Below are 22784 nucleotides of genomic sequence, written 5' to 3' on the forward strand. Positions count from 1 at the left end.
AAAAAACTTACCATAAAAGCTTCCATCTTTGTTTTGTAATCACTCAAATGAAGTCCTCCTCCTCCTGAAAAGTAAATATTCATTAGTGTTATAATCAAATACAGCTGTATTTATACAACACACAGCCAGGTCTGGAATATTATCGGTTTGTAATATGATTGTAACACAAATCCCTTGAACATACAGTTACGGTAACTGCATGTTTTACACAGAGTGTGCTAATGTTCCTATCCAGAGTCAAGCATGCCAGGTGTTATCTGTGCACACATCGGCTTTGGTAGGGTAATCTTAAATAATAAAATTATGCGAGTGTTTAAGATGTTTACCTTCAGTAGAATTCTTGTAACACCAGACATTGTGACTGTAATTATCAACCTGTAGAGAAAAAAAAGAGATTTAGTAACAAAGTACATACATAGAATTCAATGAAAGTTTCATTTTGTATGTGTCAGTTTATTAACGGTATTTTTGAAATCACAAGATTTCATACGAACGAGACATAATTTAAATCATCATTTAATAAATGTGCAATGAGTAAGGTAGTTTTAGTAATATTTAACAACTTACAATTGTTAATTCTTCAATTCATATTATTTCGTTAATTCGGTCTCTGAAAAGAAAAATAATTGTTAGCAAAAAATTATTAATCCTATTCAGTAAAAATGCCATAATTTTATGTGTATCAGTTAGGTGGTATATTTTTAATCATAAAAAATTCATACGAACGAGACTTCTTATTTATTCATCATGTTAATAGCAATATATGCAACATCATTTTCTTACTGTACATTTAAGAAAACTTACCATTTGGTTTTGTAGTATTCTTTCCTAGGCAGGCCTGAAACAGAAAACAGATTAAGTAAAGAAAAAACACCAATGCTTTACAATACAAAGAAAACTCACCTCATGTTCATTAAATTGAAAGGAAATTTATGTAACTTGACGAACAACACAAGTATTGTTGCTAAAAGTAATTCTTTATTTTGTCTCTTAAATTTAACACTCATGCTGCTCGCAGACACAAATTAAGAATTACTTCTTCGCTGGCTTGGCGGAGGTGGCCTTCTTCGTGCGCGCCTTCTTCTCAGCAGTCTTGGGAACCTTCTTCTTTCCGAACTTGCCGCCGCGCGCCGCCTTCACCTTCAGACTCTTGAACACCGCGGTCCTCGCGCGATTCCTCTTCACGCGCGCCGAGCTTAACTTAAACCTGTCGTAGTCTGTCATTTGTGCACGCTTTTCTTTGTTAGCGAGTTTCTTAGCCCATTGGCTTTCTGTCCATTTCTCAACAATTTTGTCCTCCGTCCATGATTTTCTTACAATGCGGGTGGGCGCAGTGTAGGGGTACTTCATGCGGAACTTGGTCAGATGCAGCTGGTTTAAACGGATCTGTTGCCTAGACACGCCTGTGACGGGGCCATCTACGAGTGCACGGGTCTGATCGATGACATCGACTATGCTCACTAACTTGCCCTTCAAGGGGCCCTCGGCCACCAGGGCGACGCGCCCGGGCTGTACGTACCGCGCGAAAGGCATGACGTGCTGAAATTATACAGTAAGCGTTAAATCGGTTTGTACACGTGGTATAAATAATTTATCATCTACATAAACAACGAAAGTAGAACAAAAACACCAGAGTTAAAGCCGACACTTGTTTGGTAAAAACAAAACAGAACAATATTTTTCACAAAATAGGCATCATACACTAGGTGGAACGATATATAGTTTAGGTTGATTATATTAAATATTGATATTTAACATTATTTCACAGAGATTAAATTGGATTTCGATTTCCTAACCTTACAACGTCTTCATAAACATGAAGCACTCGAGTAAAAGACAGGAATGACAGTTGGCATAATGTAGCCTACATCTTTTCTTTTGAGTTGTTTGGATTCGGGGTATTTGGCAAACTTTGTGAAGTATTAAAATAAGTTGATAATATATTTTATTTTAGCACTCTGAAATCTTTATTTGCTTTGTTTGTTATACTTTAATAATGATCTCCATGAAATCTCGTGTGTTTTTAGCCTATTCATGATACATGCATAGTTTAGTTAAATATATATTTTTTAGTTTATAATTATTTATTATTGCCCAAAACATATTTCAAACACAAATTTTAAATAATTTCGATTATAAAGTATAAGCAATTAAGCATAAATACAGATAAATATTTTTTGTACATGTAAATCAAAGTCTATAGTATAAGTTATGGTGGCAAAATTGAAAATGTAATCTGCGTGTTTTGTAGTCTCTAGTTGCTTGGCAACGTAATTCATTACACACTTATTTGAAATTGTTTATCTACGAAGATAGTGAAACCTTAAAAATGCGTTTAAAATATTCGAAAACTCTTCTAGAAGCACAGGTATATAATTATTTAAATCTATATAAATCAACACATAAATAATATTACACATAACAATATTATCTTTAGGAATGACAAACATTGAAGGAGTACAATTAAATAGGTAAATAATAGTATAAAACACGGAACAATATTTTTCCGTGGTATAAATATATAATTATATACATATAAATTTATACAGTAATATAATAACCATTTATACAGTAATATAATAACCATTTATTTCCATAGGCGTCTTGGATTGAGTATCAGTAGCGGATTTTGGACAGAGGAACCGATATAAAAAATTGTGTACCTAATTTCCTCTAGCGGCTTAAAGTGGGGGGCGGGCGTTGAAGGGGCGGTCCACCCTGGGCCCTTGATCTTGGGGTGCCCCTAAACACCGATCTAAGTCCGCCGCTATTACCTTCTTATATAGTGTTTATTGATGAGGCTTGCCCTCAGTTAGATCAAGGTTTTCTCGAAGAGAAAATGTAATAAAATAAATAGGCAATAATAAATTTATAACTAAAGAGAAAATTCCATAAGTAAAATTCCATAGTATATCAGTATCTACAGAAGACACTGTCTCTCACATTTGTCAATGCCATATCCCTTCATCCAGGATCACGACAGCCCCATAGCAGATATGAGCTGGTCGCCGAACAACGTGAAGCTGGCGGTGGCGACGTGCGAGCGTCTGGTGCTGCTGTTCGATAGCGAGGGCGTGCGTCGTGACAAGTTCAGCACCAAGCCCGCGGATCCTGCTGCTGGGAAGAAGTCCTATGTCATTACGGGTGACTGGAGGAACTATATTAACCTTTATGCAATCCTTTAACTCTTAAACGTTCTCTATCCCTACTCGGGTTAAGTGTGGGTTACCTGAACAACACTCGATATTAATTGCCGATGATAGAAGAAGTCCGACTGAAAGAAGTCTTAAATATTTTAATTTTATAGTTGTTGAAGTTGTAATAAAAGTTCCATTAGTATTTTGGAAGACATCGATTTACTGTACAGGTTTAGCGTTCAGTGAGAATTCGGAGCTGCTGGGCGTGGCTCAGAGTGACAACATGGTGTTCGTGTACCGGGTGGGCGCAGACTGGAGCGGCAAGAAGGTGATCTGCAACAAGTTCCCGCTCACTGGAGCGCCCATGAAATTGTTGCCTACGGAAAATGGCTTTTTCACTGGCACCAGCGATGGTAAAATTAGGTGATGTAGATTAAATGTAAACGATTTAATGTGTTGTGAAATAAATCCATCGTATTAAATGCTGCAGCTTGGTTTTTTTTGCAAGAACCAGAACAATCGCGTTCTTATGCCAGTCTTATATTTTAGATTCTTCGCGACTTTTGTGGCAAAGATCCCCACTGTCGTCTTAAAGCATATTTGTACGATACAAAACTGAACAGCTTTTATATTACCTTCTTTTTTTGTTAACGAGGGGGAACCATTACCGGTGCCGTGGGAGCGCACAGGGTTATGTACAGTGTTTATGTATACCTACGATACAAATAAGGTAAGTATAATTCACAGGGGCCTGGACTGCAAGAGCAACAAGAGCTCGAGCGTGTGGACGGCGGGCGCGTGCTGCGTGTCGCTGGCGGGCCGCGACGGCGCGCTGGCGTCGGGCCACGCGGACGGCACGCTCTACCTCAACGGCAGGCTGCTGCTGCGGTACGCGCTGCCGCCCACCGCGTTGGTGCTCATGCCGCCTTATGTAAGTGGAGTTCCACCCTACGTAAGTCGATTGCCACATAAAATTTGGTGGTAGAACCTTTTATGTTTCGACTCCGGCGGCGTCAGCGCCACATCTATTTCTGCTTAACAGTAGTGTTAAGCTTTGCTGTGTTCTGGTTTGAAGTGTAGTAAGGGAGACCTAGGCGTTTCAGTTTAGTCCTCAGGAGTAGCGGCGCATACGTGGGCGACCTCTGGTAGGAATATCTAATCCTGTACCATCAGATGGACTCTAGTACTCGTTTGCTACTTACTTACTTTACTTACTTACTTTATTATAAGAAAAACATAAGTAAGTTGCCACTTTGTGTATATAAGTAGATTGTTATATTAGGTAAGTAAATTGGCACCTTATGTAAGAAGGTACATATTATGTTTGTTAAGCGTTTTAAATAAGGGTACTGTTAAAGATGTTGGTGATTTGTTCAGCTGATAGTTGGATCGTGCGACGGGCGCGTGGCCGTGTACGAAGCGCAGCGAGGCGCACTGCTGCGTAGCGTGGAGCCCGCGCTGCCGCCAGACCGGAGGGACTTCACCGCCGTGGCGGCTAGTCCTTCTGGACAGGTGACCAGATTTTATGATTAATAGACAAATATTGTTACCTACTGTACATTAAGGATTTTTTGGTAGAAATCGCTCGTCTTGCATCAGTATTGAAAGAAATACCACACGTTGCAATTTGTTATTTTATTTTAATTACCTGAAAAGTAACCGAAATTAACTTGAATAAAAAAACTCATTTTGGGAAAGCAAAATGTCCTATTTCGAATGATTTTACATTAGTCCAGAAACATTTTATAATTTGAAAAGTGGTAGAAATTATTGCCAATTTAATGATAATATTTTGACGAAAGACGATCGCGTTCGGCGTGTTCGACGGGTGCCTGGTGGGCGAGGTGCGGCCGTCCGGCGCCGTGGAGCTGTGCGCGCTGGGCGTGCCGCGGCTGCTCGCGGCGCGCGCGCTGGCCTGGAGCGGCGACGGCACGCGGCTGGCCGTCGCCTCGCAGGCCGGCGCCGTGCTCGTGCTCGAGGCCGTGCTCAGGTAGAGCTGAATATGAGTGTGTGCGACGCTGGTACTTGGTGGCCTTGCGAGTATGTGGTTAAAGTTTGACTTGAATGGATTCAAGACATTTATTAAATAAATAATAGTTTAAAAAATAACTAAATATTATACTTTTATTGTTAATCGGTCTAAAAACTAGAAAATAATTGAAGTTATTAAAATAATAATTCAATTCAGAGTAAAAAGCGTGGAATGCTTGATATTTTAAATATTACAATCGTTCTATTGGCAATTATCTATGACAGATTAGTTATGAACCACAGTAAAATGCACGTTTTTATTATTTTTAACTTACTGCTGTAAGTTGTGCGGCCACCCACGGCCGCCCACGTAAAAATATCACGTTATGAAAGCGATACATTATTTTTAATTAATAGATGATCTTTTGCCTGAATTTACTCAGTCACCGAAGTCACCTTGCTTGAAGAAATCTACCTAAGTAGTAGATATAAATAAGTACATTCTTAGAATTACAAATATGAGCTTGGCAATATATTTGAAACTAATTTTCATTAGGTAACACATTTGCTTCATTAAGTTAAGTGTCATAAGAAAGTTAAAACCGCGAGTAAGCACATATCTGCAGCGTGTGTTGCTCGCGCAGGCGGTGGGTGTGGCGCGGCGCGGTGTCGGTGCGGCAGGCGGGCGCGCGCCGCGTGCTGCTGGAGCGCGTGGCGCGCGACGCGCCGCCGCTCGCCGTCGCCACGACTCACGCCGCGCACATACACAGCGTGCGCTTCCTCGGTAAATTATATCCTTATACTGTGCTCTAACTTTGTTTACTGCACGCACGTCAACATATACGCACGGACATTTCACTCACATACATCGCTTTTATGATTGAGTTACATCTCTACTGAATTTATGGGTACTACTCGAGTGCCTAACGCCCAAACAAACACAAACCTCTGTATAGTTCGCGCCAAACTGCTAGTCCACTATGAAGTTGTTGCAGGTGTAGTACTATGGTGACGCGATTCATTTCTATATTCAGAGCGGACTAGCAGTTTTACGCGGACTATACCCTATTTAATATCAATAAATACTTAATATGTTTTAAAATTAAATATGTTATTCTTCGTCGCATTTAGTCTATCTCGGCTTAGGATCCGCGGTATTTTTTAGAGGCCAACAATTTTTATATATGGATGACGAGAAAACCTTTTTAGCTTTGACTTACCTCCTCCAGATGGCTTCAATCCATGCTACCCTATTTGTTTACCTACGGTTAACGACTACTTGCTTTGCACCACGTAGAGACTGCAGTATGGTTAATGTCCTTTTTGTCCTGCAACATTAAAAAGATGGATAACCATCTCTATTTTAGAAGATAATAAATAAGGAATTCTGAAACAATCTTAATTTCTAGCTAACGACTGGTACGCGGTGTGTCGCACTAACAGCACGTTAATACTGTGCGACCTCGCGCGAGGGTTGACAAGTGAGGTGGGTTCGTTTTCATTAATTTTACTAAGTTATGAATATAGTGATGTATCGCTGATGATAAATAGTTATTTTGTTTGTTTAATTGTAACACATGTGTTTAACAATTGCAAATGTGATTTTAATTTCGTAATTACGTTACCTACTTGTGCCAGATCCGTTATTTAGGATGGCAGTACAATACATATGTTTTACTTCACAACTGTCGATTACAAAGTCGCAAAAAAACATATAAGTAGTTCATTAGTAGTCAATTAATTGCTACTTCTCAGGATTTGGAAAGGTCGGTTAGTGGAGGCGGAATGTCTAATATCAACTCTTCAAATGACGCAACAGTGTTTTCTTACTATTTTATACCCATGATAGAAATATGTGTAGTTTTAGTGTCATTATGGATGAAGCGTGGAGGGATTTGCCCAGTTCTACTTTTGAATAATAAGTTAGAATTCTTTGCGCTTCTGTATTACAATCGGGCCAGACCAGTCCTCTTCTTTAAACTAGAACACAACATTATCACAATGTTATTCCGAACGAAGACATGATGTGCTTAGTTACCTGTATTATATACAGATCCCGTGGAGCGGCAGCGGCGAGCGCGTGCACGCGGTGGCGGGCGGCGTGTGCGTGCTGCACCGCGCGGGCGAGCTCAGCGTCGTCGAGTGCGGCGTCGACCGCGTGCTGCACACCGTAACGTTGTTTATTATTGTAGCGTGCAGTGAACCAGTTCGTTTGATGATGAGTCATTCAGATTCAGATTGCACTACATATAATTGTAGTGCAATCTGAATTTAACACTGTTTCTCTTGAGAAATGAGTTAGATTTGTGTGATTGAGTACTACTTACCTATTTCAATTATATTATTTATTTTTTCAGTTTCAAATACATATATTTTACCTACAAATGTATGCAGTCTCCCGAGTACAAATGTTCGATTTTTGCCTTTTACCTATGGAATTTTTAAAATATATTAAGAACACAAATTATTAAGCCAATCGTAGTTACTTATAGGTATAGAACCATCCATAAGGAATATTAATTACGGATGTTAAAAATCTTCCTATTTATGCACAATTATACATGTGTATTTTAGATTCCTACACACGGTATGAAGCGAAGCATAAAACACACGGGCATTGATTGCAGGTGCGCACGGAGCGCGGCAGCCCGCACGTGGTGAGCGTGCGCATGGAGGAGGGCGCGTCGGGCGCGGGCCGCCGCCGCCTCGCCTACCTGCTCGACCGCCAGACGCTCGCCGTCGTCGACCTCGCCACCGGTACGCGCAATGTGTACATTGTTTTGTGTGCGGGAGTGTTGTGGGTGTTCAATAAGACAAGTTATTTCTAACGGTGAAGAAAAACGACGTTGAAAAACTAACAGCATATTCTAGGTCGCAGGTTAAAGTTGACACCCGGAGATTAAGTTTTAAAAAAAAGGATGTCCCCCTGTGAAATATTGCTGCTCTCAAAAAGTTTCACCCATGGTAAATTGGACGTTTGGGACGTAATTTGGGCAAACTTACATATCCAGGAATGCTGTAAAAAGTATCCTGATTTTATCGTCCATCGCCCTTCAAATGTGCATATACTTTACTATCACAGGTCGGAATTGGTACACTTATTTGTTTTACATCCCAGGTGCCCAGGTGGGGCAGTGGTGGCACGAGGCGCGCATCGACTGGCTGGAGCTGAACGAGAGCGCGCACCTGCTGCTGCTGCGCGACACGCGCCGCCGCCTCGCGCTGCTGCGCCTGCACTCCGGGGAGAAGGTAGAGGCCGCGCCGAACTGCTAGTCCCCTCCGAATGTAGAAAAGACTCGCGTCACAATAGCAAATTGTAGATATTAGAACTATTCACAACTTCGGGAGCGGTCCTGGCATTTTGGCACCGGACTATACGTCGATACGTGCAGGCAAGGTACACGTGACGTGTAGGGATAAGGTACACGTGATACTTTATGGGGCAAGGTACACGCGATACATACATGGTACATACAACAATGTACACATGTCATCAACATCATTGTCCTATTAATATTTCAATCCTCGATAAGAATAAATATGGTAAAATAGTATTGTCACGTGCAGATGATAAACTTCACTACTTGGCTACCTGTATCCAGTGCAGTTATTAATATGATAATTTGTTGACTCATAGGAGATCATAGCGAGCGGTGTCAGTTTCGTGCAGTGGATAGAAAACAGTGATGCTGTTGTAGCTCAAACTCCGACTCATTTACTTATTTGGTAAGATACAAAATAAAACACTAAGTAATAAAATTTAATTCTGTCAAAAAGTTTACCAATTATATCATATCACTTGTATCAAATAGGTACAGCGCATGGGAAATCGACAGCGTGGAAATGGCGGAGTGCGGTGGTGGTGTGGCTGTGGACGTGCGCGAGAACAGAGTCCTTCTGGAGGGTGGCCAGCTACCATACGTACAGCTGGACGAACACCGGCTGGCCTTTAGTAAGTATTTGTGACGACGAGGCACAACGCAAATTTACAATAATCTTTCAATTTTGATCAGAGGTAGATTAAAAGACTTTCGTATCAATATAAATGGAATCTTCTTGACGTCAACAAGTTCAAAGTACCACTGTTCTTTTAGTCAGCTAGATTGACCAAATGACCAAATTGTAAAAATTACGAAGACAACCTTAATCCTTTACGGTATACTTGTTTACCGTCACTTATTGCTATCCACGTGATTATGTTTATAGTTGCAGAATTGACGTAGGTAAGATAATTGTTCGTTTAGACACAGGTCTCCGCAGCGGCGAGTTGTCAGCGTGCGCGTCGTACCTGGAGGGCGCGGCGGGCGCTGACGTCACCGCGCTCTGGCGCCGGCTGGCGGACCACGCGCTCGCTGCTGATCGCCTGCAGGTAAACTGCACCCTGGATCTGTATGGAATTCGTGTCTGTGGGAGCATCCTGGAGATCTCTGTATCCATGAAATCAAAACTTTCCGAACGGACGCGCTGACCGTCTGCAGGTAAACTCCATCCTAAGCATTCGTATCTGGCGAAATTCGTATCTGTGAAAGCATCTTGGAGATCTCTGTACCCACGAAAACCGAACTTTCTGAATGGACACGTCTCAATTTTCGATGATAAATGTAGGTACAAGGCTCCTGAATTGACCAGAATTTTGGTCCTAACTTAACAGTGAACTCACAATGTAAGCTATGAATATCCTCAATTACCTCAATCTAAATTTGCAGTAAGTAAGTATACATTATTTACAAGTTAAAAACTTGTGTGTGTGAGTGATGAAATAAGTTATATATATTTTCGGTTTCTGTTAGCTGGCGGCAAAGTGCTATCGAGAAGTTGGTGATGAAGCGCGCACATTTTATCTGGACAAGACCATTGAATTGGCTACTGCTGAAGGAGACGGAGACGTTGACACAGGTACCAAATCAATTATAAGTAATGTTACTTGAATTTATATGATACTAGATGACCCGGTGAACTTCGTACCACCTAATTATGAGTGACTATCTGTACCTCGTGGTTTCACTCGTGTAATTTATGTATTATGTCCATAAACTACTGGTAAATATTAGGAAATGGCCACAGGAGAACAGGAAAATAAAAAATACAATTAAATAAAATTCACTCTACCTCTCTGCACTCTGTTATTTTTTTACCGACTTCAAAAAGGAGGTGGTTATCAATTCGGCCGGTATCTTTTTTTTTATGTATGTACACGAATTACTCCGCCGTTAGTGAACCGATTTTAATAATTATTTTTTTATTGTGTTATTTTTTATTGTAGGTTCTAATGAAATTACAAAGTCAGTTCATCATTGACTATTTAAGGGTCTGATAATGTGGCTCGGAGACAAAATATGTAACTCCTCAACCGATGGGGATATTTGAGTTGTGTTTGAAGATATTTGGTGTAAGTTCTAACGAAATTGCAAAGTCAGTTCATCATTGACTATTTAAGGGTCTGATAATGTGGCTCGGAGACAAAATATGTAACTCCTCAACCGATGGGAATAATTGAGTCGTGTTTGAAGATATTTGGTGTAGGAGGTTCTAATGAAATTGCAAATCATTGACTATTTAGTTAGGTTAGGTTGGAACACATAAGACAATATAAAACTAAGCGGGCAGGGCGCGGCAGCGCCCTGCGAGCGGGCGGTTCCAATCAATGTAAATTCAGACCGTACCTTAATTCATGATCACGTTTATACAATTTTATATTGTATTAATATAAATGTTATTATGTCATCACTAAAAAGGGTAAAAAAAATTTAACAAAAAATACAACCGACATCTATGTCACTACATAGTAAAAAATAATTCAAATAAATGTTGGTTTAGTACATATTTCTGAAGTCGGCGCTCAATATATTTCGTTCGAATTATTTTTTACTTTGTAGTGACATAGAAGTCGGTTGTATTTTTTGTTATTTTTTTTACAAACACGCGAAAAGAAGTACCTATAACTTCAATAACGGTTTTTTTTAAAGAAAGTTTATTTACTTATAGTACTCTAATCGGGTTGTTGAATAGCTAAAAATGCTGAAACAGGTGTGTAAATAGAAAGGCGATTTATAACAGTCTTAAGGGTTGATCAAAAAAAAACAAACAGTGACTCAGATGCTTCATTATGTCTTATGATAATTTTCTTAGTGCTCCAAATTAACGGATATTAAATTAAAGTTCCATACCCGATTAAACGACCCTAAAGGTTGATTTTCCAAAAACGGTGAAAAATGTGTTCTATTATTTTGAATCAAAAAGCTAAATTCCAATTTTCATAGACTTTGCTTCAAAATCTGCCGATTTCTAAACGAAGTGTCTTCTAAAGCCAAATGCAAATTTTTACAGTTTTTGCTTCCAAATTAACGGATTTTAATATAAAATTCCAACCCCTACTTAACCAACTTAAGGGTTGATTTTGCAAATATCGTAAAATAGATATTTAATTACTTTCTATCGAAATCCTATCAAATACCAATTTTCATATAGATTTGCATCAAAACTGGGGGACTTTAATACAAACTTTCAACTCTTATTTATTCACGGAAACGCGGTCGAACAGGATAAAAAGTATCCTATGTCCGTTTCCTGGTTCTAATCTACCTCTTTATCAATTTTCAGCTAAATCGGTTCAACCGTTCTTGAGTTATAAAATGACTTCAAGGAAACGCGGTCGAACGGGATAAAAAGTATCCTATGTCCGTCTCCTGGTTCTAAGCTACCTCTCCACCAATTTTCAGCCAAATCGGTTCAGCCGTTCTTGAGTTATAAGTGGAGTAACTAACACGACTTTCTTTTATATATATAGATGACAATAATAAAAAATATTTTTCTGTACTTTAAACTTTCAGGATTAAGTAGCCCTCTAGTGCGTGCTCGTCTAGCAATATTCGCAGGCGACCTATCCGCAGCAGAAGAGTATTACGCCAAGAAGGCTGGGAATCCAGAACTGGCCATCAATATGTACAAACAATTCAATCGATGGACAGATGCTATAGCTTTAGCTGAAAAAGTAGATCGGGCTTCCGTGGCGACATTGAAACAACAACACATGGACTACTTGACTTCTACTGGTAAAGTTTTATTAATATAAGTAATAGTGTGTTAATGTATATTTATTCTGTTGTAATTACAATTAACTAATTAGTTAAATTAAATTATAAAGAAAAAAAACAACAAATTTTGATAAGTAAACAATTATCCGGTTCGAAGGACCACTTTCAATGCAGAAAGAAAAAAAATACGGTAAAGTAAGCTTTTGTTTTTATCCATGCTCAAAATACATAACATTTTTAACATTGATTAATAAATAAATGCTTTTTTAACGTATTATTAGTTTTATAGTCAGTAGCGATTCAAATAATTATGATCGTATTTTGTGATACAAAGTTCGAGGGGTTAATCCCACACGTAATGAAAAACGAAACTGAACTGTGAAATTTTACCGTTCTTCAAAGTGTGTTGCGTCGAGAGAGAGGGTACAAGGTAGTATCATATGCACTGACCCATCGTCGTGGGTATTGATTTCACTCTACTTTGGCGTGTTGTTGTACGTGCGCAGGTCGCGTGGGCGCGGCGGGCGCGGCGCTGGCGGCGGGCGGCGACGTGCGCGGCGCGGTGCGCGTGTGGGCGCGCGGCGGCCGGGCGCGCCGGGCCGCCGCCGCGCTGCTGCACCACCCGCACCTGCTGCGCGACGACGACCTGCTGCGCGACGTGCGGGACCGCCTGCTGCAGGTGACGTAGCGTTGCTGCAGGTGCTGCAGGTAGCGTTGCGTGTGCGCAGGTCGCATGGGCGTGATGGGCACGCTGGTGATTGCGCGGCTACGTACGCGGAGCGGAGCACGCCTGGGCAAAGAAATTATTCGAATTTGAAACCATTTGTTTTAAAGCAATTTCAAGAATTGATTAAAATTAATGAAATGTAGTGATGACGTAAATACTTAGTACCAATTACGATATTGTCTTATTTCATATTTTAGGAGGAATGGTGGGAAATGGCAGGGGAGTTGTCGGAGAAAAGAGGAGACACAAAAACTGCTGTTGAGTATTACGCCAAGGGTAACAACTATGCACGAGCAGTACAACTTGCTAGAGAGGTAAGTCGTCTTAACGTATTTGAATTTGGATATTTTTTTCGTTGCTAACCTCTGGTTGCTTGTTACTTGATAGTTTACAAGAAGCTTGTTTACTACTTCCATCTGATTTGATGGAGTTTAATATTAATACCCTCTGCTTAGGCGTGTCCAGGTGAGGTGACTCGCCTGGAGGGCGAGTGGGGGACGTGGCTGGTGTCTACGCGGCAGCCGGGCGCCGCCGTGCCACACCTCATAGAGGCTGGACGGACCACCGACGCTTTGGCAGCGGCGCTAAAGGCACATCATTATCGGAAGGCTTTGCAGATACTGCAGGTTGCATGTTCTACAATGATATCTAATTGAGTGCTTATTTGTAAAGTACTTATATTGATGATCGTATATTTTTTACCCAAGTTTAAAAATTTATTAATGTCTACGTATTTTTAGGTTATCGATGACAAGGATTCCGTTCGAGAACAATGTGAACAATTGGCTGATCACTTCATGTCTTCACAAGTAAGCTATTTACTAATGCTACATACGAGATAGACAGAAAGATTTTTTGTTTTTAATCATATATTATATATGAATTTTGTTCATGTTGATATATTTATTTATTATTAAGATATATTCGATATGATTAGGAATGGGAAACAGCGGAACAAATCTTAACATCTTCGGGCATGGCGGAACGTTGCGTTCGCGCATACAACACGGCGGGACGTGTTTCGGACGGCCTCCGCCTCGCCGCAGCGCACCTGACTGAAGAACACACCAGAGACATCTACATCCCGCTGGCGCAACAGTTGCGACAAGACGGCCAGCTCAGGAAGGCTGAGCACATCTACATAGGCCTCGGGGATCCGGATGAGGCTATATCTATGTATAAGGTGAGTATGTGGAGGCGTATTTAAGTAGTCGTTACAGTATTAATATGATGCATAAAAGACATCGTGTAAAAAGTCGATTAAAATGTAAGTTTAGCAACAAGCGTTTAAGTAATTTATTTTTTAATTACGTTGATTGATTTAAACCAGTATTTTTAGACCTGTAGATACTGAATTCACTATATTTTTTATGTATTGAAATTCCACATTTTAATTATAATTAAGGTATATTTATTGCCATATGTTGCATTGTTGCATTTGGTGAACGAGATATCTCCATACGTGTGCAGGAGGCGGGCCAGTACGAGGCGATGCTGCGGCTGGTGGGCGCGCACCGCGGCGCGCTGCTGGAGGCCACGCGCCGCCACGTGGCGCAGGCGCTGCACGCCGCCGGCGACCTGCGCGCCGCAGAAAACTATTACCTTCAAGCCGGTACAGTCCGCGTGCAACAGCTAGTCCGCTCTGAATATAGCAATGAGTCGCGTTCGCCATAGCAAATTGTATGGTTACGCCTGCTAGCAACAACTTCAGACTAGCAGTTTGGCGCGAACTATACACACATACGTGTTAAAGACGAAGGCGCTAAGACGTCTTTGTGCAACTTTATATTTTTGTAGAGTCCTTTTTCGTCGTAGGAAAGTTCCACTAATGTTGGTCAATTGTTAAAATTCTATTAATAGTAAAATATGAAAGCGTGTTTGTTATTCCAGTATCTAAAAAAGCTAAAAGGATTTGCGCGAAAGGTAATTCAAGCAAGTAAAGTCGCCGACATTTGCAAATTTTATTTTGAATTTTCTTTGGATTCAATACTTGCTTTTTTTTAAATGATTTCGTTCGATTACCGGCTAGGAAAAAAAGATATTTTCAAAAATGGATGATGCAGTTTCAGTTTTATCAAAAATCGGCCTCGTAATTCCCTTTAGCATATTTCGCTAATCCTTATAGTTTCGGATTTGGCCTTGACGGCCTATTTGAAAAAATCATCGTGTATAATGTTTGTTTGGTTGTAGGTGACTGGAAGAGCGCGATAGCGATGTACCGCGCGGCGGGTCAGTGGGAGAGCGCGGAGCGTGTGGCGCGCGCGCACGCGCCGGCCGCGGCGCAGCAGCAGTTGTCGCTGCAGCGCGCCGCCGCGCTGGCCGCCGCGCCCGCTGCGCGCCTGCTCGCCGCGCGCGGCATGGCCGCCATCGGCGCGCGCTGGGCGCTGCAGGCGCAGAGGTAGCGCACGCTTACTGCAATTTACTGTCTTTGTTCTTTATGTCCGACATCGAACAGGTAGGGGCTATGGCAGACAAAAAATATACTTTTATATAATTTGTATTAAAGTTTTTATATTTTTTAATTTTTTTATAATGCAACAATACCAACAAATGAGGTGTGTGGTTTTTGTTCCGTTACAATACATTCAGTATTGTTGTTTTTGCTATAAAATTTGAAATTGGCAGCACAATTCATTAGATTACGGAATGTTTATTCAACATCATTTTCATAACTGCTTCCTCATATGGAATTATAATCTCCTTCTGAAAACAATTGGCTGCGTTTTTAATTCCAAGAATTTACTATTCAAAAATGTACTCTCTCCTTGTATTTAACAATTTTGTATACTTTTTATGGTTTCAATGTCCAGGTGGGATATAGCAATGGAGCTGAGCTCGCTGGGCGGCGGCATCACGAAGCGCGAGGTGTGCCGGCACGAGGCGGCGGCGCTGGCGGAGGAGCGGCCGGACGAGGCGGAGGCGGCCTTCCTGCGCGCCGCCGCGGCCGACGACGCCGTGCGCATGTGGCTCGCCAAGGGACACCACCAGCGGGCGCTCGCGCTCGCCGAACAACACGCTACGCATATGGTACGTCTGAGTGGATGTGGTGTAGAGCTGAGTCAAATAGTATATAAGTTAGTGTAAGAGTAATATTAAATAGTTATAATAAAGCCTTCGTTCAATAAACACGCCTTTCAACAACACAAGAGCCTGCGACATCACTACAGTGGAGCTGAGCTCGGTTAAGGTGCAAGGTTTGTACTAGTTTTAGGTAGCGGAGCTGGCGGAGGCGCGGTTGGTTTTTAAGTAAAAGTGGTGATTATTAATTACACTGGTTGGTTTGGTATTTTTTATTGAATACGGAGAGCAATGCATGTTTTGAATTTATAAATGTTATACATTTGTTGTACGAGAAGTTAGCACATGTAGGTTTGGTTACCCTTATGGAGTAATAGTATACTCTTAGTTTTGTACTATCACATTTAACTTGAAAATCTTGACAGGTAGAAGAAGTCCTCGTGGAAGGCGCAAACGCCGCAGCTGAGCGTGGAGATTTGGCACAATTCGAGGCTCTTATGATTCGAGCCAACCGGCCCAGGGAAGTTGTACAACATTATAAAGATCTTGGTAAGTTGTTCGATAATAGCATTAAGTATATGATTTACTCACATTTTTCAAATTAAAATATTCACATTTTTATTTATGACAATGAATCTTTTAAACCATATTATACAAGTAACTAGGTATATTAAGAAAAAGGGTATAACAAATGTAATTGGTTTGTAGAGTTGTGGGAAGAAGCTGCTCGTGTTTCACGCGAGTACTTGCCGGACAGCGCCGAGCCCGTGCCGCCCACCGTGCCGCCGCTGCTGCAGCGAGCTGCCGATCATGCTGATAGGTGTGCTAATTAAATATATTATCACGACAGCTTACATGAATTAGCAAGCCAACTTGAAGTTTACTAGACATGCTGGACGATAAGTCGTCGGTGTTTGTGGATTTCTTTTGTTAACCTTATGGCGATAATGACCACAACGATGATGATGATAATGTTAATGTTGATAACGACGAAGAATATGACGATGATGATAACGATGTAGATCATGATGGCTATGATGAAAATGATGAAGCGATGATGATGACGCCGTCGACGACGACAGTGATGATCAAGACAATAAAGGCGTCGATGATGATGATCTAAATAATGCAGACGAAGACAATAATGTCATCATTACTATCATCATTGTCATCTTCGCTTTCGTCATCATCTTTGTTCTTATGTAATCACTATACAATGATTTTGATTATTGACGTTGGTATTAACAAAATATGAAGTGAGTGTGATGGTGCAGGGGGGAGTGGTGGGAGGCGGTGCGGCTGCTGGCGGGCGCGAGCGCGGCGGGCGCGGCGGGCGGCGCGCCGCGGCTGGCCGAGCGCGCGGCGCTGCGGGCCGCCCGCCTCGCGCGCGACCGCCTGCACGGTGCGCAGCGACGCACCGCCGCCGATATGCTCGCTGAAAGGTACGCTCGTGTGTTTACAACTTTACACAACTTATCTAATGCTCTTTAGAAAATAGGTAGCTATATATTAGTCTCAAAAATAAGTGTCTTACGACTTTGTTTTTCCTTTGGTCATAACCAGATTCTATTTTCATAAATCAATAAGTAAGATAAGTTACTTATGGTAGTGGCTTACATAGACTTAATAATGATAATTTTAGGTTTGATGATAGTCGTAGTGTTCAAATCACTTAAAATTGTTAGTATGTATTAATAAAATGTCAATATCAGTTTTACAAACCAAATTTTAGATTTGCTGCAATCGGACAAACTGAAGTGGGTGAACAACTTCGTGCAGCACTTATGGAGGGCATTGATGAAGAAGAAGACGCTGCTGGTAATTTACATTAAAGTTATACTAATGATACTCTGTAAAATCCATTAGAAAATAAAAAAAATGCTTATATAGACAGGAAATAATTTTATCAAAATATTTTCCCCTGAAAACCTACAGATTCAAATTAAATACATTTACTTAAAAACGTACAGCGGAAACGGGATTATGAAAAGTCAGTAATTAATTATGATTGATAATGCAATTCAGGTCCAGCTATCGAAACTACCGAAGTATACGAAGAGGCGCATGAGGAGGAGGCGCCGGCGCCGGTGAGCAGCGCGGAGAGCTCGAGCGGCGCGGAGGCGGCGGCGCTGGAGCGGCTGGCGCGCGGCGGGCGCTGGGCGCGCTGTCTGGCGCACGCCGGCCCGCGCGCGCCGCACTACGCGCTGCGCTACGCCGCACACCTGTTCAAGGCCAGCCCGGTATGTGCTGCCGCTGACATTACCAGTATGGGTACTAAGAGAAACAAGTGCCTGCGCAAGTCACAAGCATGGAGGGTACGGACTTACGGAGACAGAGGTGCTGGTGTAGTTGGCACGTGCTGCGCTACGCCGCTCTATGCGCTGCGCTACGCCGCTCTATGCGCTGCGCTACGCCGCTCTATGCGCTGCGCTACGCCGCAGTATGCGCTGCGTTACGCCGCACTATGCGTCCGCGCATCTGTTCAACGAGACCGATAGATGCGCCACACACCTGGCGTCATTTACGATTTCATTGAAAAGTTTATCCTTATACTTATGGCAAGATGGATCACGGCTATAATTTTTTATACTTTTAGGAGCGCTATTTTTGTGTAGTTGAGTTTTAGTTTTTAATGTATTTTTTCTGAAGTAAAGAAAGAATCATTTCATTCACAGCGCTTAGACGGCGTCGATACAGAGAGCGAAGAAGTACCAGAAGCTCTGTCGCAGGCTTTAGAGGCGTTGCGGCAGTACCTACTAGCAGACGGGGCAGCAGTGGCCAATGCCGACGCCACGCTGGCGCAGGCTGTGTGCAACGAGCTACTGGTGCGGGTGTCCACTGCGCCCAAGGCAGTGGCGGCAATGGAGGACGCAGCCGCGGTTATGGTGGCCTCTGGGGCCGATGATAGAACTCTCCAGGTGTGTCTTATAGTAAATGTTACCATAATTATTGTCGGGCGTAGATGAGTTTTAAGTTATGTTATTTTTATTCACAGGCCTTGATTTTATTGATGGCACTGCACGTACCACAAATAGCGTCCAAAGCTGCGCGTGCGCTGCCTCGCTACACGGACATCATCGTTGCTGACATTGGTAAGAGCAATATGTTATGAGAAATAGATTTTATTCTATTAAAAATAACTTAATAAATTTAGAGATTAAACAAAACAATAACTATATTTTTATTTTATAACAGCGTATTATGTCAGCGGAATGGTTATCCGGTCGGAAGGAGATAGTGGAACCCGCGAGGCTTTTGTATTCCTGAATCATTGCCTGGATCTCGCTGAGGCCGCGGATGACGACTCCGCGCATTTACTTGATTATACTGATTTTGGTAAGATATTGTTTGATTTAATTTTATTTTTAGTAAGTGAGATTTGGTACTCGAAAATTATGATTTATCTGTCATGGTCTGTGTCCAGAGTTTGCAAGCCGTTCGTTATCGGTACTTTTGTATTATTATTGACTTGAAAGTAATGTGGAATATACGAGAAAGAAAATCTTTCGTTCACTCTATTGTTATTCGAATACCTATTTTTGTTTTATACTTATCTGCTTACATTATAAATTATATTACATTAGATCTGGGGTTGATTATAGATGTCAATGGGCAGTGACTAGATAACATAAACTTAAGACAGTGTGGTTGTCGTGCAGAGTGCACGGACTGGTCGCGGGCGCCGCTGCTGCTGTCGCGCGGCGCGCTGCGCGGCGGCGCGGCGGACGAGCTGCGCGACTGGGTGCTCGCCGTCTCCATGGACCAGGCGGTCGATCAGGTCTCTGGCCATACTTATTATGAGTGTATAAACTTGGTAACCTAGTAACTGAAGATAATTCCTAAAAAAAGTAAATAAAAGTAGCATATTTCTCTCTAAAAAAATCTCTATCTTTATTAAACTTGACGATTGAAAGTTCAGCCGTTTCCAAAATCTACCCTCGTATCTTTGTTTGGGTAATGTGGGAAATTTACATAGTTGTCAAATTTGGTAGTACACAATATTTATTGAAGTGTGTGAAATATATTTTTTGTAATGAATACTTTTAATTACCTCAAGTATTTACTTTTTTTTTTTCTATTCAGACTCTACCCGTGGACGGGCGTGGATTGTATAGTTCGACTGTAGGAGCAGATGAACCTTGCTGTGTTCTTACTGGATACCCTCTTGGCTCACGTTTGGTCACGTTTACTAATGGTAATTTATTTATTAATATTTAATCGTAAATTTTATATATTTACCTTAGTTTTAATGGCTATGTTAAAAATAGTTTGTTTGTTTTAATATTGTCATAAACTTTATGTAGTAATTGATTCGGTTCGTTACGAATTAAATAAAATGGTAGTGTATTATTACTAGTTTACCTCAAGCTTAATCTAGCATTTGGAATAAATTCTAACATAAACAAAACTGACCGATACTTGCTATAACTCGCACTTGAAAGCCAGTTAGTAATAAAATATGTGGACTTATGTAATTGATAAATAGGTAGTTGTGATAACATGCGAACATACGGCAGGGAGTAACAAAGCGTGTGTGCGTCAGGTCGGTGCGCGAACCGCGAGTGGTGGTCGCGGTGCGCAGCGGCGGCCCGCAGCTTACCCGCCGCCGCGGCGCTGATGCGCGCGCTCGCCCGCTGGTGCGGCGCGCCGCTCGCGCCCGCCGGCACCGCCGCCAACGCGCTCGTGTGACGCGCGCGTACGCTGACCCACATGTTGATACCTTAATTCGCAAACCAGCCAACTCCACTTTTTTCAATTTTTTTTTATTTATTTTGATAATAAATGGCGTTAAACGAAATCTTAATATATTAAAAAAAAAACATTTAAAAAAAAGTGGAGTTGGCTGGTTTGCCAATTAAGGTATCGATATACGAGTAACACCAGAGCAGACACATTATCTCTTTCATAGATTCATAAATAGTATTTTATTCATATATCATAGATAAGTATAGATATCTCAACGCCTTGTAAGGAAGCCATTAAATGGCTTAAACGGCTGACAAATGTATCAGCCATTTAATGGCTGTCATGGTGTAATTTACGCGGAACAATGCCGACATGTGCAGTGAAGTGATGCAAAAACACGAAATCGAAGAAAATGTGCGGAGAAATATCGTTTCATTCGTAAATGATCCAAAAGTTATTACTTTTTTAATATTTTTCAAACACGAAAATAGATGACAATGACAATTTCAATTGTCAAAACTGGTTACTTTTTCTTGTTAGGAGTGAGTAATCTTTACTAATCTATGTAATATATGAACTCTTTCCCCAATTTCATCGCTCTAATTTAAAAAAGCTACTTCCATTGCATACTTCATAAAAATATTTTTTAATACGAAAAATAAATTTTAACTTTACAATCGTCTAATTGGTCTAAGATCCCAATATACGAGTAGGTCGATCTACACCAAACTGGTTAATGGATGAATTATTTTTTATATCAAATTAAATATATTGCAAATGGGTTGGCTAAAAAAATTCAGTACAAAATATGTTTTATTTTTCTTAAATATTTCAATGGTTTGTTTGATAAACAAATTATATACCAATTATAAGTACGAACCCATAGATTTTTTTCCCATCACAACCCTTACTTTTTCGCTAAACCTTAGTGAGCCAATCTAAATAGCACCCTGGCTTCCTCCGACATCGAGGAAGGTAGAATACTATTCAGATAGCCGATATGTGTAAACTTTATCTCAAATGCCAGAAATGTAAATTCTGAAATGCTTCATTCCGAACTCATTTGTTACGTGGGCACCGATTTGTTTATATTTTGTAATATTCTCTTGACTAATTGTGACTGTCAGTCACTGACAGTTTTTGTCATTTCATTAGATTGTTAAATGTCTGTGCCTAATTTTATTATGTATTGCCATATGTACATTATATGTTATGTATTATGTTATGTATTGTATTTGTAGCGGTACAGCTTAAGTACGACAAGCGTAGTTGTGCGCACGTAATATTAGCAAACAGATTCCACGTGAATTTTCAATCAAATAAATATTTTTGAACATATTCAATAAAACTAGCTGTAGCTGCAAACGTTGTGTTGCCATATAAATAAAAAAAAATGTTAAGGGTGAACATTGAACAACCTTTATCACTTAGGCGTATGAAAAATAGATAGTAGACAATCCTCAGACCTGCTGAATATTCATATAAAATTGTATTTAAGTGAAAAATTATGTTAAAAATTAATAAATTATTTGAATTTCGGGAAACTTTCATTTATTAGGTAGCAAATTGTGTTACTACACCTGCTCGCAACAACTTCTGAGCGAACTAACAGTTTGGCGCGGACGATAACAAACGAAGTACAAATAAATAAAATTAATCTAATTTTAGGCGAAGATGTTGAAGCGAAGTGGAAAAATATAAGGGAGAATTTCGACGTGAGTATCATGCCCAGAAACATACATTAGGACAAAGTGAAGGACGAGGGTTCAAGGAATGGTCATGGACGAGCTGGGCAGAGAAGAAAAAATACCGATATTACGACCAATTATTATTTTTAGTTCCACACATCAGAGATGCCAACACTTCTGGTAACTCTAACTCTTCAAGAAATGAATCAGGATGTAACGTATCACCACCATTAAATATTGAAAATACCGCTGCTGAATCGCCTTTTGCTTTTCTAAACGTGCAGCCAAGCCCAGTCGGACGAGAAAAGATTTGGGAACTAGATGAAGACAAATTATTCTGTCTTTCCTTGAAAAAGATGGATGATAATATAAAAATGTCAGCAAAAATTGAAATGATGAATGTAATTCATACATTTTCAATGCAATCTACCAATGATCCTCTTCAGCTGTGCTCACAATCAAAATTAACCTCTACACAGACTACAGATCAGCGGTACTCGCGGGCGGCACCCATCTGTACACA

At 40.8% G+C, this 22784-nt stretch overlaps 2 protein-coding genes across 2 annotated transcripts; one reads left to right on the forward strand and one right to left on the reverse strand.

The window, feature by feature from the left end:
• Window positions 1-958: 958 nt before the first annotated feature.
• RpL14 (ribosomal protein L14) lies at window positions 959-1939 on the reverse strand. The gene is made up of 2 exons (XM_073091254.1): window positions 1797-1939; window positions 959-1539 (listed from the first exon to the last, which is right to left on the reverse strand). Exon 2 carries the CDS (start codon window positions 1531-1533, stop codon window positions 1033-1035), a length of 501 nt encoding a protein of 166 aa, XP_072947355.1. The 5' UTR covers window positions 1534-1539; window positions 1797-1939; the 3' UTR covers window positions 959-1032.
• A 330-nt stretch (window positions 1940-2269) lies between these two features.
• Oseg2 (intraflagellar transport protein Oseg2) lies at window positions 2270-21453 on the forward strand. Its single transcript, XM_073091673.1, has 35 exons — window positions 2270-2368; window positions 2973-3144; window positions 3368-3560; window positions 3885-4068; window positions 4515-4649; window positions 4940-5127; window positions 5753-5892; window positions 6518-6594; window positions 7162-7278; window positions 7736-7865; window positions 8227-8357; window positions 8746-8834; window positions 8921-9060; window positions 9353-9477; window positions 9899-10004; window positions 11939-12160; window positions 12649-12821; window positions 13067-13183; window positions 13325-13495; window positions 13610-13678; window positions 13807-14052; window positions 14340-14481; window positions 15060-15267; window positions 15680-15896; window positions 16313-16436; window positions 16596-16707; window positions 17162-17329; window positions 17620-17705; window positions 17913-18127; window positions 18563-18805; window positions 18883-18979; window positions 19083-19223; window positions 19547-19665; window positions 19971-20082; window positions 20431-21453. Exons 1-35 carry the CDS (start codon window positions 2330-2332, stop codon window positions 20574-20576), a joined length of 5094 nt encoding a protein of 1697 aa, XP_072947774.1. The 5' UTR covers window positions 2270-2329; the 3' UTR covers window positions 20577-21453.
• Window positions 21454-22784: the final 1331 nt, after the last annotated feature.

The sequence above is a fragment of the Epargyreus clarus genome, unplaced genomic scaffold (assembly GCF_041222505.1).
Source record: "Epargyreus clarus isolate Ecla_fem2 unplaced genomic scaffold, WU_Ecla_fem_2.2 ptg000034l, whole genome shotgun sequence".
Lineage (NCBI taxonomy): Eukaryota > Metazoa > Arthropoda > Insecta > Lepidoptera > Hesperiidae > Epargyreus > Epargyreus clarus.

Coding starts and splice junctions, on each gene's coding strand:
- RpL14 (XM_073091254.1), bottom strand. CDS start 1,533: ATGCCTTTCGCGCGGTACGTACAGCCCGGGCGCGTCGCCCTGGTGGCC.
- Oseg2 (XM_073091673.1), top strand. CDS start 2,330: ATGCGTTTAAAATATTCGAAAACTCTTCTAGAAGCACAG. Junction 14,053..14,339: donor AGGCTATATCTATGTATAAG/GTGAGTATGTGG, acceptor ATACGTGTGCAG/GAGGCGGGCCAGTACGAGGC. Junction 18,128..18,562: donor ACCTGTTCAAGGCCAGCCCG/GTATGTGCTGCC, acceptor TTTCATTCACAG/CGCTTAGACGGCGTCGATAC.